The sequence below is a fragment of the Polistes canadensis genome, unplaced genomic scaffold (genome assembly GCF_001313835.1).
Source record: "Polistes canadensis isolate GaletaPanama2010 unplaced genomic scaffold, ASM131383v1 scaffold_311, whole genome shotgun sequence".
Taxonomy (NCBI): domain Eukaryota; kingdom Metazoa; phylum Arthropoda; class Insecta; order Hymenoptera; family Vespidae; genus Polistes; species Polistes canadensis.
In genome coordinates, this window is record NW_014569858.1 from 112,476 (window position 1) to 129,511 (window position 17,036).

Below are 17,036 nucleotides of genomic sequence, written 5' to 3' on the forward strand. Positions count from 1 at the left end.
AATCTATTTATCTAAGTCAGTCGGTTTTTCTCCCCTCCTCCCCCCCCCCACGCCACGATTATTCCTGTATTCCGACACTTTTTTTTTTTTTTTTGATTATTATCTTTTGCATCACGCACGCGATTTTTAACAAGGACATTAAAGGGAATCGAGGACAGAATTTCCATAAGTTTGCAAATATTGCTTTCCCGCGATTCAACTGGGAGGGGGGAGGGGGAAGATTTCTCTTCTTTTTTTTTTATCGTTAGCGAGCCGCGGAGGAGCTTTTTTTTGGGAATGCAACCGACTCCTCGTATCTATTTCGTTCGTTCTTTCTTTCTTTCATTTCGAACGCGATAATTTCTAGGTTCAAGTGAATGCTTGTATAAAGTTCGAGATCCTTTACCAGGAATGGGCGTTCCTGGACTAGATTTTGTCGACGACGGTGCACCGTGCATCTCGCCATGCATCTCGCCGTGCACCAATTCGTGTGCCATCTAATTAAGGCTCATTGTTATTTGCACCTCTCTCTCTCTCTTTCTCTCTATCCAAACGTAAATTCACACTTTGTCGTTTGAATCTTCCGTCGTGTTCCTATTCTATTCTAATCCCATGAATTCAATCGTTTTATCTCAGTGATGTTTTAGGTATCGTCAAGAAAAGATTTGAATTTTTCATTTAACGCCTTTAATTATAAACTTGTGATGACAACACGCTAACTAATGTTTTAACAGATTAAAATATCTCTCGGGAGAGTGAGAGAAAGAGAAAATAAAGTAGAAATGAACAGTAAAATGTGTCTCGTGAGTCGGAAAAATAAAAAAAAAAAAAGAAAAAGCGTTTAATCTTTGGCAAATGAAAAACGAGAAGGAGTCGTTAGAAAGTAATACTAATTAGAATGCATCCGTTCCATGGCAATAAAGGTTTCCTGAATCGTAGGGAAGCATTCGAGTCTAAGGACTCGAGGGAGAAGGACCCCTATTGGTCTAGGGGTGTTTCCCCTTGTTGCACCAGCGTCAGTATACAATGCTCTAAGGAAGACTAATGATAATGGTGACAGTTACGAAAGGAAGAAAAGAATATTTTTATATATTTTTATATTAAAATCATTCAAAGAGAGAGAGAGAGAGAGAGAGAGAGAGAGAGAGAGAGAGAGAGAGAGAGAAAGAGATTTGAAGTCGAGTTGAAATGAACGAAGAGAAGAAAGGTAGAAAATACGGAAGGGGTTAGGAATGAACTGTTTGCATTCTATCGAGCGAGAATTTAGGCGGGAATAGTTGACATTACACTCGAGAAGCTTGACCCTTTTCCTTGAACTTTCAACTAATGCTGATAGAATAATTGTTTGTGATAATATTTAAATTCGTGAAAAACCTTGGTACGGTAGAGTAAAATTTTAATTCTACCAAAGTGTATAGAGTCGCGTGCGCATTTTATTCTGGTTGCGTGGTTTGTGTGTGTAGTTTTTTTGTTTCTTTTTGTTTTTTTTTTTGTTTTGGTTAATAGGATACAAGAAAAAACGCTCGTAGAAAGAAAAAAAAAAAAAGAAAAAACGAGGAAACAGAGTTTGATGACGAGCGAGTTCTCGAATTAGACTCATACAACATGCCCGGACTAAATTATCGGCTTGGTTTCACGCTGCGTCACACACAGTGTGTATGTGCCATGCTGTGGCCGCCGTTTTACATATCCAGCGAGTATTATAAAGTTGGTCACGCCATATGGTGTCGATGGAGCGTGTAAAGGGTTGTCGGTACTCGAGACTCTGAAAGCTGCTTGCTAGTCCTTCACCTTGGATCTGGAGAGGTCGCCATTACAAGGAGAAGGAGATCTTGCTTCTCTTTTGTTTGAACTTCCTTTCCTTTCCTTTCCTCTCTTCGCCCTCTCTTTCTCTCTTTCGTATGCGCATATTTCTGCAAGCGCACGTTCGCTAGTCGACGTTTCTGACAAAAGAGACCTTTCTCTCGCGCACCCTCTACCACCGTAAATATTCTCTAGACGTTCTGTCAAAGGACGCGTTATCTTCTTCGAAAAATGCCACTCTCTTCTCTCACTCTCTTTCTATTGGTCGAGTATTCGTATTCAGTAAGCGTAATGAATCGCATGTCCGGCCAATGAACGACATTGGTTTTACGTCTCATTCTATTTATCATTCTTTCCCATGTGTAAAGTAACAACGAAGTCCATAGTGTATTTTTTTTTTTTTCACTTTTTATTCCGTGTAATTTGATATCACACCTCGTGTCGACCTACCAAGAAGAAATCTTATATATATATCTGTTTTTTATTATATATTATCTTTCGATTGAAAAATTGACTGTGATTATTTGTTCTTTTACTATTTTTGTTTTTGTTTTCCCCCTTGTCTCCTCGGTTATTCGAGAAAAAAAAAATAAATCAATATAGAATGCATTTTTCATCTTTGCGAAAAGAAGTTTTCGAAAGGAAGTTTTTTTTTTTCTTTTTTTTTTTTTAACGGAAAGAAGAAAAAAAAGTCAACAGAGTCCCAAAAGTCCCTTTGTCCGTAGTAGTAGGAGTTGCATGAAATACGCCTCTGTCTTTCTATTCCCCAGGAGGCATACTGGGAGCATCTGGCTCGGAAGTCGTCAGAGAACCCAATGATTTAGACGCGGTCGCACGAGCGTGTCCCCTTGCGGCTGCCTGCCTTTTCCTTTCCTTCGAGTTTCATGGTGAACTGTTAGATATTTCGGATCGGGGAAGGAATGGTTTGATCAAATAAAATCTACCAACACCCGCATCCTATAATTTATATTTTTCTTAATCAACATTATTTTTTTTTTACGAAGGAAACGACAACGAGGGCTAATAAAAAGGGGTAGGAAACAAATGAGTTGATCGTGGAATAGAACCCCCTGTTTCAATCGAGACATTATGGAATAATGAATTATGAAATAAAAAGAAAAAAGAAACAAAAAAAAAAAAGGAAACAATATAATTCGAGAAAGTTGTTCACAGATTAACTGGTTCGAGGAATAATAATAATAATAATAATAATAATAATAATAATAATAATAATAAAGGCGGTGTGTAGTAAGCGTAGTAAGTGGAGCAATGGGGGGCTGGTTTAGGACGCATGCAACCGCTATCGATTGACAAACTTCCAGCAGTACCACCACCACCTCCACAATCTCCACCACCTCCAGCACCTTCGCCACCGACGCCGCCGTCGTCGTCTCTTGGCTTTTCTCTCAATCAATTCAAGTAGCGTTCGTTCCTTCTTCTTTTCTCTTTCGTACGTATACTCTCCCTTTCTCCGTTACATTTACTACATACAGGGTGTTTCACCTGTATTTTATCTTTCCTCCTTCCTAATTCTTTACCAATGAAATCATCTTCGGAAAATAATCTCGATAGAAAAACAAAAAAAAAGATACATAACGTCGATTGAGAAATATTTTATTCGGATAAAATAAACGTATTTATTATCATCGATATATTTAAAGTATTATTAAAAAATAAGGAAATAAACACACCCGGTATATAGGAAAGTACTTACACATGCTCTCGGAGTCGAGCGCGAAATGTAAGGAAAAGTCGCGCGTGCGGGTGTATGTGTGTGTGTGTCTGCGTGTGTGCGAATCTCCCCTCTTGCTCTTTACCTTTTTCACTTGTGGAGTTTGTTGGTAGATAGCTAGCTAGCTAGCTACCCTAACTCACACTAACACTCCTATACTCTGCACAGAGAGAGAAAGAGAGAGAGAGAGAAAAAGCACCCTCGCTCAGTACCGTGAATTCTCCTATTCTCCCTTTACATGAAAACTACTACTATACGTATACCAACTATACCAGTGTTTTATGTCGTCGTCGTCGTCGTTGTAGTCGCAGTCGCCATCATTGCAGGATTTCCGTGAACCCCTCTCTGCTTTCTCTAGAATTCCCCCCTTGCTAAGAGAGATGAGAAATCTGTGTTGGGATGAGGTTTACAACCAAGCCAAGCCAGACCGAGCCGAGCTGAGCCAAGCCGTGCGCAGAAAGAAAAGAACACGTTGCTCTCTGTTGAGATAGAGAAAGAAGAGAGATCAACGTCCTTTCTCCAACCGAGGAGGCAGACCTCCTCCCAAAATCCCTCATTCCCCACCCATATCCCCCCCCACCACCACCCCGAAATATTTGACGGGCTAAACTGCGCCGGCGGCCTTTGCACGTTCGCGCGAATCGATGTGCGAACAGAGATCATCCGACAAATTTGATCTCTTTCGTTTTTTTTTTCTTTTTTTAAATATTAATCTTCTTCCTTATTAAAGGAAATATTTAAAAAAAAAAGAGAGATGGTTAATAAATTTAATTGATATTTTTTACTTGTTGATATTATTTCGAAAACGTGTTATTATATTCGTAATGTAATGGCGGATAGATATAATTTTTTGGTTCTATACGATAATATCTTTTTTTTTTTTTCTTCGTTCACCGACAAGATATCATATTATTATCTATCCAATCGAAATTGGTTTTTTTTTTTTCCACGAAACATCCCTATGACTCCCGGGGAGTTTCGTATAAATGCGATATACGCGTAGAATAGGAGAGACAGGAGAAAAAATCTCGAGATAACAAAAGAACGAAAATTTGGTCGAAAGTTTTTCCGAGTAAACGCGATTACCATCCCTCGCTCGGATTACCACGAGCTTACTCGATTTACCTCAATATCTTGTACCTTTGGAAAATGGAAGGAAGAAGATTGAACCTATTAAGGGACGATAAAAATAGATAAAACGCGTATCGATTGTACTTTTTGAATAATACTTTAGAAAATATTCACGGATGGTTAGTTGTACTTGGGGCAATAAAAATCAAATCGAATAAATGCTCGCCGATAGTGATCGAATATTGTTAAACGAATATTTAACAATGCGGTTGATTGGAGCAATTAATTACCAATTACCATTTTCAACACGCAAATGATAATTTATAATAATTCGAAGCAAATATCAAATTATTCCTGTTTAACTTAGGAAAATTTACAAAATGTAAAGATCAAACTGGCCGACTGATTGAACGAATTTTCGTTTGGAAAGAAACTACGAGACCTGGTTTTGAAAAAGCACGAGTCGTTAGAAAATGAAAGGAAAAGATTCGTTGGCAGAAAACGATCGAATTGAAAGGTCGAATGATGCAAACGAATACGTTTGCCCTTATGCAAAAAGGCGACTGTTTTTTTCAAATGCACCGTGCGGAATTAAATCAGAGTTTCCTGCAAAAGAAAAAAAGAAAAAAATAGATAGGCTCCGTTCTTTGTTCGGCGTGAAAAGGCTTAATTTATCGTCGAATGAGCAAACGTTTTTATTTTTTATCCAAAGAGACGAGAAAATAAACGTGTATCGTTGGAAGAAAGCGCATACAATAATTTCCAATTCCTGTTTATATATATCAAAGTAATAATATAAAATTTAACAGTTATACGAGTTCTCTCTCAATATAATTTTCAATTAAAGTAATATTATTTCACAATGCGCACACATATTATAGACATCAAATACAAATCAAAAAAGAAATGATATAAAAGCGTCCAATAATTATTACAAACAAAATGTTTATATACTTTATCGTATCTATTTTCAACGTGCAGTACAATATTTGCTGGCTTTATCGTCGACTAGAAAAAGAGTGACAAGATGAAGAAGGCTTAGAAATAAATATATACATGTATATATAGAGATACCATTACATATATACTTACATGTCTGAGTACATAGGTCATAGGTATTTCATTGTCCGTTGGATACGTAGGACGGAAGTAGCGACTGGCGAGTTGCCACAATCGAGACTGACAATGAGGGGTGTTGAAAAGGGAGGAAAAAAAGGATAAAAGAGAGAAAAGTCGATCGGGCGTTCCTCTTTGACGGCCGTTGTCTCCTTTTTCCTTCGTAACAACACGTATACACATATGTACATATATGTCTGTATGTACATATTCTCTCAATCCCTCATTAACCTTTTTACGAGACTCCTTTTTCTTCCTTTTTCCTTTCTTAAATCTTTATGAATATATCTTTGACTTTTTAATGCATCAACTCTTTTGTCCATTCGAAGGAACGAAGGGTCCACCCTTTCCTTCCTTCCTTCCTTCCTTCCCTTTACACCCTGTTCTCTTCTAGAATTTTTCTTAGAAAACATTACGAAGCTCGTTAGCATGTAACCCCTCCCAGACTTGTCTTAATTGACTCAATGGATGCCTACTCGGTCCGTCTGCTAATTTCCGACGCGATGATGAGGACAACCAAATGGTTTGGCTCATCTGATGTCAGAGAGGAAGGAGGAAGGGTCAGGAGAAAGGGAGAGATAGAGCAACCGATGAGGTCAAGACCGTGCTTAGGCGAATATATAATACTTCGTATAAAGACCATTAATCCTAGTAACGTTATCTACACGATTCTCATTCTAGAATTTTCATTTCTCATTTTCGGTTCATTAAGAACCATTAAGCGCGATATGTGTAGAATACTACAAATTATGGCATATTTTTCCATTATTTCATATTGTGTTATAATAGAGAAGATTTGATAACATTAAACCTATTCAAATTTGAATAGAAAATTTAATTCGATTAGATTTAATTGTGGTTGTTAATTGTGTATAAAAGTGATGTAAGAAACATTATACCTAAGGAAAAAGAAAATGCCTGGGTACGTAATAAGTTAATCTACTTGCTAATAAACTAAATGAGTCATATTTAACGTAGCTGGGAGATATTTTTCTTCCTTTTCGAGATAACAGCAGCAGGAGCAGTAGCAGCTAACAAAGGAACATCCCCGGAGAACAATGTGGAGAATATGAAATATTAAGAGATAGATATTTCATTCTCTTTTTTTCTTTTTTTTTTTTTTGCTAATAAACATTTTAAAGTGAAAGGAAAATAATATCGCTAGGAAAATTGGTCTTATTGGGATAAAATGTAAACAGGTTCCGTTAAGCGTTTCAAACAAAAAAAGAATTGCTCGATTTGAAATGCTGAATAATTTGGCTGGATCGGCATTTTTTACTCGGCAAATGGATTTTTCTTCGTACTCTTGTGTTTATTAAGACTTTTCTACAGGCACAAAAAAAAAAGCTTGCGAATATATTAGGTAACAAAGTTGCGATATTATTATATCCGTTAGAAATATTATATTTTAAAAAAATATAAAACTGCTAATTAATTCAAATACATTCAAGAGAATTACATTTAAACGTATACCGCGATAAGACTCTTATTAATTATTTAAGAATGAACTTGGAGGCTAAAATTATGAATACGTTGGAAAGGAGATACTTTTGTTATTTAAAAGTAAACTTTTCTAAAAATAAAAAAAGCAAAGAGGGAGAGAGAGAGAGAGAGAGAGAGAAATTCATTTGAAACGTGGCCTCTATCGCTGTACCAGATGATCCCGAGTTTATGCCCGAGGCAGAGTGCAGGTTATAGAAATCATCAACAATGCAAGAGAACACCGAGGGATTTTTTTTTTCATTTAAAAAAAGAATCCACCAAGAGAGAAATACTTTTAAACAACGTTATGTTATTTTTGTCTTTTTAGTTCAAACTTAATACAGACAAGTTGATTCATCGATTAAAATCGTCAATGGGTATTACGATAGTTATATTTATATACAATAATAATTTCTTAATAGAACGTTATATTAAATTCTCCTTTTTTTAAAAAAAAAAAAAACGGAAAAAAACATATTATTATAGTTGGAAAGCAAAAAAAAAAGGGATTGTTAAATACTAGGAATTATGAAGCAAGTCGTTTTCCTTCTTGATCGAAACGTTAGTAAGAAAGATGAGAGAGTAAGAGAGCTCGTTTAAAACTTTCGCTCGAAACTTTAAGTGGTTGGGTATGAGTAAGCACGGGACGATGACGACGAGTCGGTAGCCCTTTTTACGGCCACAATTACAGACTTTTTCGATTCCAGAGGTCTTCTTATGGCTACGAAGAAGATGAAAAGATTAAAACGTCGGTATAATTCGTTACAAGAATTATAGGGGCACGTCACGTATATCTTACATTCATTTTCTATGATTTACGTACACGTATTTTACGTTATTTTCATTCATCTACTACTATGTTTCTCATAGTAACTTGTCAATCGGATTGACAGTGTTTCGATAGTTATTGGTGAAATAAATATATAAAAAGATAAATTAATATTTTTTTAAAAATAAAATCGATCCTGGTTGAAATTTGTTAGGTAGATTGGGAAACTGCTAGGACAGAAAGAGAAAGAGAATTTCTGCATTATTCATATCGACGACTAGTTCTATACTCTCTGTGTTGGAATCTATGCATTCTAATCGCTTCTATAAGATGGAAATGCGAGCAAACTATCGGCGCATAATGCAAGATACCGATATTCCTTGAATCATATTATGCATCGTATTTTGTTAATTATTACGAACATATATATGTATATATGTATATATATATATATCAAGTATTTATATGGAAATATATTACTAATTAACATAAGATTTGAATAAAAATTCAATTAACATGTTTTTGCTGGGGAAAAAAATACAAAAATAATTGTATTGTTTCCGATCCGGAAGGTCAACATCGTGAAAATAAATTCTTTTTGTAGGTTTATGTATCGCTTTTCAGAACAGAGAGAGAGAGAGAAAGAGACAATCAACCAGCCAGCAAGCTAGTAGTAGGCCAGTCACTTAATACGTTTCGAGGAGGGATTAGGTGTCGTGTTTCTACGGACTTAAGTTGATATAATACCAGCAGCATGCTTGGTCGACAAGCATCCGCTCTCTTAGGTCAGTCTCCAGTCGATCTCGACTTTCGACTGTTTCGAGTTCGCCAGCATTTCAAAGAATGGGGGATGGATGGTTTCAAGTGTATATGAATTTACTTGCCACACACACATACACCCACATAAATATATATACTAACTGATTCCCACGGGTATATAAATATGTGTTCATAGAGATTATTTGCTAAATTAAAGAAGAACACCCCCACGCCGTTATATAATTTCAAAGTAATGTCAAATTTAAACTCGAAACCAATGCTAACACGACGAGAGTAGGAATATAAACAACGCTGAGGTCATAAGCAACTTTGGCAAGCTATCAAGTTTATCAATCAGTCGTCTACGAGTCGTTCTAAAAGGTAGTATGTGTTTTGTATTATCCTTTGGAAATATTATTTTTGAATAATTTTCGGAATAGAAGGAAACAACAGTTGTTCCGTTCTTTAGCACCAACATATATACAAGCGGAATAAAAGATATACAACGTCTGGTTACATTTAAAATACGCGTAAGTAATATGCAGGAAACATTATGGTAAATTTTCTTGATATACCTTGCACAAATGTACATTAAATGCTTCTCGCAGTATGCGTTATTGTCGTTTGTATTATTTACGTATGTAATATAATACATATGTACATTATAAATCATATTAATGGTATTTTAAATTATATAATATCTTTCATTGAGCTAATCAATATCGCAAATCATTTTGACCTACGATTTATCGAGCGATTACGAATAAGTTAGTCGTTATATATATAGTATATATATGTATATATGAACATATGTATATGTATATAAGTATATATAGATCTTTTTTGTGAGTTCAACGATAGAAGTACTTAAACGAGCCGCGACTGACCTCACGTCCGGTTTCTCTCGGGGCGTGAATGGAATCAAATGGAACGGAGGGTTACTAAATGACAATGGTCAACTCGTACGCGCCGGTTCTTATTTCCGGTGCAACGTTACGGACATTGTTCATCGCGTTGTCTGTCTGTCTGTCTGTCTGTCTATCTGTCGAGCGGTAGGAATGACGGGAGAACTACGCTCGCGTCGCTCGATGTCACCGACACGTATTGATTTCGTCTGGCAGCTGACTCGCACGAGACCTAGTATATGCACTTTACAAAGAAGAAGAAGAAGAACGGAAGTAAACTAACTTATGCCGTTGAAAAGATATAACAAAGAACTTAGCGGGATTCCTCCCGATATTGTAACTTTTGTTTCTTTTTAAATTTCAATCAATGATTTGCATAATATAAGAATTAACGGACATCGTGTTTGTTTTATTTCGTTGTTGCAGCTCGTGTTTGCAGCACCCATGCTTTAGTGAAGGCATCAGAAAGTTACCGAGAAGGAGCGGCAGGATGTGGCGATTACTCGTCTTTTGGATCCTAGCGATCAACTTGGCGAGGATCGATGGGAAAATCGCGGTTTTACCTCACGACGTTTATCCCGGTTACGAGATAACAAGATTTCACAGCGAATCTAAACAACAACAACCATCGAGGTTTCGTTTACGCGACAATGCCTTCTCCAAATATTTCACCGTCTTGAAGAATGGCCTTGTCATGACCACGTCGGAACTCGGACCATTGCTGGATCATCGTCGACCGATCGATTTGGTAGTTTTAGAAGAATTAGCAAACGGTACTGAAGCCCACGATCTTCGATTATACGTGATAGATCGTCGTCACGTGTTAACATTCTCCCAGGAACGTTTAGGGGAAGGTGAGGTCAGCGAAAATGCACCTGCCGGTACTCTGGTCGAAGGATTTCCACTTTTAAGAGCACGCGGCTACTTTCCCGTTCATTATACCATTCTACCAGACGAAAGTGGTGAAAGAGCGTTCGCTTTGAGAGAAGATCATTCGAACGATCGTGGTTTCAACGTTACGCTCGTTAACCACAGGCAAGGAGTCAGAGTGGTCACAGCTAAACCGCTAGATCGCGAAAAAAAAGAAAAATACAAGCTGGTGATACGTGCGTTCGATGGTAATTACGTGAGCACCACGAAAATCGGTGGTTTCGTTCGGGTTATCGATGAAAATGACAATGGTCCAGTTTTCGAGAAGGACGTTTACACCTTCGAAATTCGGCCTACGAATATTGAGGAACTGAGAGAGGGTATCGACATCGTTCCATCTTGGAAAAGATTTATGACGATAGGCAAGATCGTAGCCAAGGATGCAGATGGTGACAAATTGGCTTATAGAATGCTTACCAATACCGATCTTCTCGTCGTCGTTCCTCAAACGGGTGAACTTTGGTTAACCAATTTACCCGAATTAGCTCCCGAAGAAGATGCAGAACAACGTTTTATCATCGAAGCACACGATCTTCGTACTCCATCGAAAATATCCGAAAAGCCGGCTATAGTAATCGTCAGATTTCTAACCTCGGTAAACGTTCCCGAGCCCGAACTTCACAAGATTCGAAAGAGACGAGTTACCAGAGCTGTCAGGCCTACAAAGAAGATCGATTTTTCCGAGGCCGATGGCGACGTCGTTGGAAAAATAGCTTTTCATCTTGAGAAGGAAAACGAGAAGGAAACTTATAAGATCAGAGACGAGAACAAGTGGGTTACGGTTGGATCCAATGGATCCGTCATGGTCAAACAAAAGTGGGATTATGAAGCGCTCGGACTCGAGAAGACTATTGATTTTTGGGTTACCATAACTAACATGGGTAAGCTCCTTTTATTTTTTTCTCATTACGTTCATTTTAAAGTTCCGTTTCTGCAGATTATTTTTATTTCGATTAAATTTATTATCTTTTTATTTTATATATGTATGGATTTTATCATTTTGATTTTGTTCATTTATGTTAGATTAATTTTCTTATTAATTATTATTTGATTTCATTTTGTCGACTGTGCGAAGAGCTGTCTGAAGAGCTGTGTGCACGGTTTTACATCGATTACCCGTGCCCATTCGAAGACGGTACCAGCATTTGATTTTTTTTTCTCAAAGATCGCTTCGAAAAGCATTTGAAATTCTTTCGCTTTTCTGGACAGTCTTGATACACGCGTAGCAAATAAGCACAATTATTTAACATTTGGCACTCTTTTTATTAGTGGGAAGTATTGGGTATAGTTTCAAGATAAATTGATTATTTTCTAGCACGTTATCTCACTGTTACTAATTTGATATATTTTCTTTCACGCATAATTGGCATCCAAAGGATTTCAATGTAAGTATCATCGCAATATCATTCACTTCTCTGCACGTACACGCGCGTGTACGTGTTTATGTATATCCATGTGTGTGTGTATTTTTTTGTTGTTTGCTTAAAAGTATTTACAAAAAAATTCGAAAAAACAATATTCATTGCAAATTCATAGCGTTTCATGTTTGTTTCACATGTTTCACGAATGACGTATAGCACTGTTTAAATGGTTATTTCTATATTTAATGTTTTTGACATTATTTTGATATTCCATCTATCCCTGTGGTTACAAAGTCTGACAAAACGTACTTGATTAAAACGAATAAGGTCGCAATGAGTGACCAAACATACAGATCGTATCATTAAATTAATGAAATTGCTATTGAATTAACCGTAGTGACCCTATTCGAAATATACCAAATATCGTGTGTATATAATCATCTATTTGGTGAATAATATTAAATAAATTATAGACTGTCGTTCTCGCTTGAAATTATTAATTCAAGTTTCGTTAGATTGACTTTGTCAAAAACAAACAACGGCTTATCTTATTGATCTCGCTAAAGCATGCACATTTTTGTTGGCTTGTGCGCGTGTAATTCGTGTAAATTGTATATTTTCTTTTTTTTGTATACGTTATATATATATGTCGTTCGAGTTTTTGTGGTTTCACGAGGATGGGTTGAAAAAGTGAAATGTAATTTTACCGGAAAACAAAAAAAAGATAATTTCTACGCTAATTGTAAGCTAAAAACTTTTCAACCCAGCCACATGTGTGTTGCAACACGCTTACCATTGAATTGTGAAAATATAAAAATAATACGTAATCGTAGATACGGACAATCAACGTGTCATTATCAACATGAAGGACGTGAACGACGAGCCACCTTACTTCATTAACCGTCCTCTACCCATGCAGACTGTTGTACAGCTGAATGCACCACCAAACACGCACGTGTTCACGTTACAAGCAAGGGATCCTGATACCGATCACAACATTCACTACTTTATTGTTAGAGACCGGAGTACGTAAAAATGATTATTATATTTGACTATTACTATAACATTTTTTAAGATAATTTTTAATTTATTTCCGTTTGGTTAAATAATTACTCTTCATTGTTTTGGAAATCGGAATAGATGAAAATTATTATTACGAGTTGGAGTAATAACATTTTCGAATCATTTCCATTTGAGTTACCTTTGAGTTTGCTTTAGTTCTCTTTAATATGTTACATGGTTAGAGATCAGAGTGCGTGAAATTTCCTAATTATTATTATGATTATAATTATGAACATTTTCGAATAATTTACATTTAATTACGTTTGCGGGAACGAGTTGGGAAGAAAATTATTACGACAAGTATTTAAATATTCGGGAAAATAACTGTCCCGATGGGTTAACTCGACTTTTGATAGAACCTTAACGATTATGCAATTCTTAAATAATTCCATTAGCTTTCTAGACTAATTATAGATAAGATAGACGTCTATTAGAGTACTCTTCTAGCGTCCGTTGAATAATTTACGTGATATCTCTGGATCTGTGAAAATTGTCTTTTATTCTTAATCAACCGATCGATTTCTCCGTGAGTGCAACGTCCGGTTACACGTGAATAACGTCATGAAACCAATCTCCGATACTTATTTTCGTGCCCTTTTAATGTCGTTTAACATGCGACTACTTTTTTTTTCTTTTCTTTTTTTTTTTTTTTATTTTCGTTTCTTTATCGATAGACAGAAATGTTACGCTCTTAACAAATTCATCGTTACTAGTCTCGGACTGACCAACTCGATTGTTTATTGCATAAATATTTATAAAAATAGAATAATATTCGAAATGTAGATTTATCTTTCTTCTTTTATAGCCGGTGGTCGTTTCGAAGTCGATCAAAGATCAGGCGTAGTACGTACTCGTGGTACTGATCTCTTTCAGTTGGACATGGAATACGTTCTTTATGTAAAAGCCGAAGATCAAAATGGTCGAATAGACGAAAGACATTTCCAGTCGACTACGGAGGAACGACTATCGATCGTTGGTGGCAAACGTGCACCACAATTCTACATGACCGCTTACGAAGCTGAAATTCCAGAAAATCAAAAGAAAGATTCCGAGTAAGTTCATTTCCTTCGACTATTTATTTAAACGGTCTGTCTTTATTTCTGTTTTTTTTTTTTTTTTTATTTATCTCGAAAGGGTGAGATCGATTTTCTATATTCTCCAATTCGTTTGAATTTGCAGCATCATATCGGTTAAAGCCAAGTCATTCGCCGATCGTGAAATTCGTTATACATTAAAAGCTCAAGGACAAGGTGCTGCGGGAACTTTCAATATAGGGCCAACTTCTGGTATCGTCAAGTTAGCAAAAGAACTCGATTTTGAGGATTTACGTCAACCACATATATATTCGTTGATAGTTACTGCTACAGAAGATTCCGGTGGATTTTCAACGACGGTCGAGGTACTTTTAATAGTTTTAAAATTTTTTTTCATCAAAATAAAATGATTGAACTTGAAGGATAATTTAATTTTGGAAATAGTTCATTATCGTCTTGTGATATAATTCTAATATATAAATTGTATACATCATATTCGCATATTTGCAGTTAACCATTAGAGTTTCCGACGTGAATGACAACGCTCCGAAGTTTGAGTTACCAGACTACCAAGCTCACAATGTCGACGAGGATATTCCTTTGGGTACCAGCATATTAAAAGTTAAAGCAACTGATGCCGATTCTGGAGCAAATGCGGAGATCGAATATTTAGTTTCGGACGATCATTTCAGCGTCGATTCGAACGGTATCATCGTTAATAATAAACAACTGGATGCCGACAATAACAATGCTTATTATGAATTCGTAGTTACGGCTAAAGATAAAGGTAGGTTTATACAAAATTAATTGTGACACCGTGACAATCAAACTAATGAACATTGAAATATCATTAGGTACACCTTCGAAGACTGGTACGGCTACTGTACGAATTTATACTAAAAATAAAAACGACGAGGAGCCGAAATTTTCCCAACAAGTGTATACGCCAAACGTTGACGAAAATGCCGGACCAAATACATTGGTGACAACCGTGGTGGCGTCTGACAAGGACGGTGACAACGTTCGCTTTAGATTCGTTGGAGGAAATATTACGTCGGGACAATTCGTTATCGAAGAAATTACTGGAGTAATTCGTCTACATGGGGATAAAATAACTTTGGATCGTGACAAATACGAACTTAACGTGACAGCTTTGGACGATGGTGCATGTTGTTTGAATGGGGATGCGACGATCCATACCAGCACAGCTGTCGTTGTTGTTTTCATAACCGACGTTAACGACAACAAGCCGGTGTTCAAAGATTGCGGAACTTACAATCCTAAAGTCGAGGAAGGTGCTCCTAATGGAAGTCCGGTGATCAAGGTACAAGCTACCGACGAAGATAAAGGTGTCAATGGGCAAGTGAAGTACTCCATAGTACAACAACCTAATCAGAAAGGAACTAAGTTTATGGTGGATGAGGAAACTGGCCAAGTATCCACTAATAAGGTAAGTATTTTGAAAAATATTATTTCATAAAATTTATTACGATTATGTAAAAAATTAAACGAAATGTTATCCTCGTTATCTATTGGATCGTGTATGATCTACATTTCAAGTACCGTCCTCGATATTTTACCTTGAACTAGAAAAACAGATTTGTTAGAAGGGTAAAATGATTACACTTTAATTATCAATAATCCGAGCAGTGCATCTCATCGAGCACGGCAACGACGGGGAGTATTTAAACAGGTCGCGTTGCAACAAGAGAGAGAGAAATCTCGCAATTAAGGACATGACCCGATTATGCTCATCATGATTACTTTCAGGTATTTGATCGCGAGGGCGACGACGGAAAGTTCGTATCAGTTACCGTAAAAGCGACGGATCAAGGTGAACCATCCTTGGAAGGAGTTTGTTCCTTCACCGTTGAGATAACTGACGTTAATGACAATCCACCATTATTCGATCGTCAAGTGAGTTGATAAAATAAGATAGAATATAATTATAATCTTTAGTTAGTCGTTAAACTGCAACTTTGCTGTTTAAAATATACTTTTGACATTTTTCAAAGTTTATTTAATAGAATGTGCACGCGTTTAGGGATTTACCTTGTACATTTTGATCAAACAATTATTATATCAAAAAAAAACCATTTTTCAGAGATACGTGGAAAATGTTAAACAAGATGCAAGTATTGGCACTAATATTCTGAGAGTATCGGCCTCTGACGAAGATGCCGACAACAATGGCGCTATAACATATACTTTGAGCGCACCTAACAACGATCAAGGCTTGGAGTACTTTGAAATCCAACCAGAATCTGGTTGGATTGTATTAAAGAAGCCATTAGATGTGAGTATCTATTTCAAACGTTGACTCGCATATTCTATATTTTTAATCGTAAACAAGGCCACGATTCGCTTGGACACGCGCGCGTGCACATAGAATATTATTATTCTCGAACGATAATATATTTTAATAATAATATCAATATTTCTAACGTAAAATTATATATAGTAAACAAATTTCACGCGCGTTATCCAAAAGAACTCGTAAGCCGAAATATAATATAAATGTATATATATTATATATTATTTATACATAAATATATACACACATGCGTGTATATTCACKTTTATGTATATATCGTGTGTGTGTGCGTGTGTGTATGTGTATGTGTGTATATATTTACGTATATACACGTATATACATATATTTAATATGCCGATATATTGTACGTTTTGCGTTAACTTACGTTCTTTAACACGAATCCGTTTTGTTACTACTTGCCGGATAAACTTGTATACCAATATGCGTTTGGTCGATAATTATTTCTCTCAACACTAATATGCAACGAAATGAGTTTCCTTTTTACGGCACATGTATAGAACTTTTTAATTCCCATTGATATGCACAATGTGTTCACTATGGTAAATACTTAGCTATGCCTGATTTCCTCAAACGCTTCATGTACCTGAATCGATCGACCGTTCGGGCTATTTTTGCATCAGAACACTCTCTCTCTCTCTCTCTTTCATTCTGTCTGCGGCGCGAGTATCTTTTTACTTTTTTTTTTTTTTTTTTTTTTT

At 36.3% G+C, this 17,036-nt stretch overlaps 1 protein-coding gene across 1 annotated transcript in view; it reads left to right on the plus strand.

Moving 5' to 3' along the window:
* Positions 1 to 17,036, plus strand: part of LOC106791479 (neural-cadherin-like) — a gene marked incomplete at its 3' end in the record, with an annotated part of 36,912 nt that overhangs the window by 5,489 nt on the left and 14,387 nt on the right. Inside the window, exons 2-10 of the mRNA XM_014757125.1 lie at positions 10,043 to 11,427; positions 11,923 to 11,931; positions 12,741 to 12,932; positions 13,775 to 14,021; positions 14,149 to 14,368; positions 14,514 to 14,790; positions 14,858 to 15,453; positions 15,774 to 15,920; positions 16,108 to 16,299. Coding sequence (XP_014612611.1) covers positions 10,107 to 11,427; positions 11,923 to 11,931; positions 12,741 to 12,932; positions 13,775 to 14,021; positions 14,149 to 14,368; positions 14,514 to 14,790; positions 14,858 to 15,453; positions 15,774 to 15,920; positions 16,108 to 16,299 — 3,201 coding nt within the window. The remainder of the gene's footprint in view (positions 1 to 10,042; positions 11,428 to 11,922; positions 11,932 to 12,740; positions 12,933 to 13,774; positions 14,022 to 14,148; positions 14,369 to 14,513; positions 14,791 to 14,857; positions 15,454 to 15,773; positions 15,921 to 16,107; positions 16,300 to 17,036) is intronic.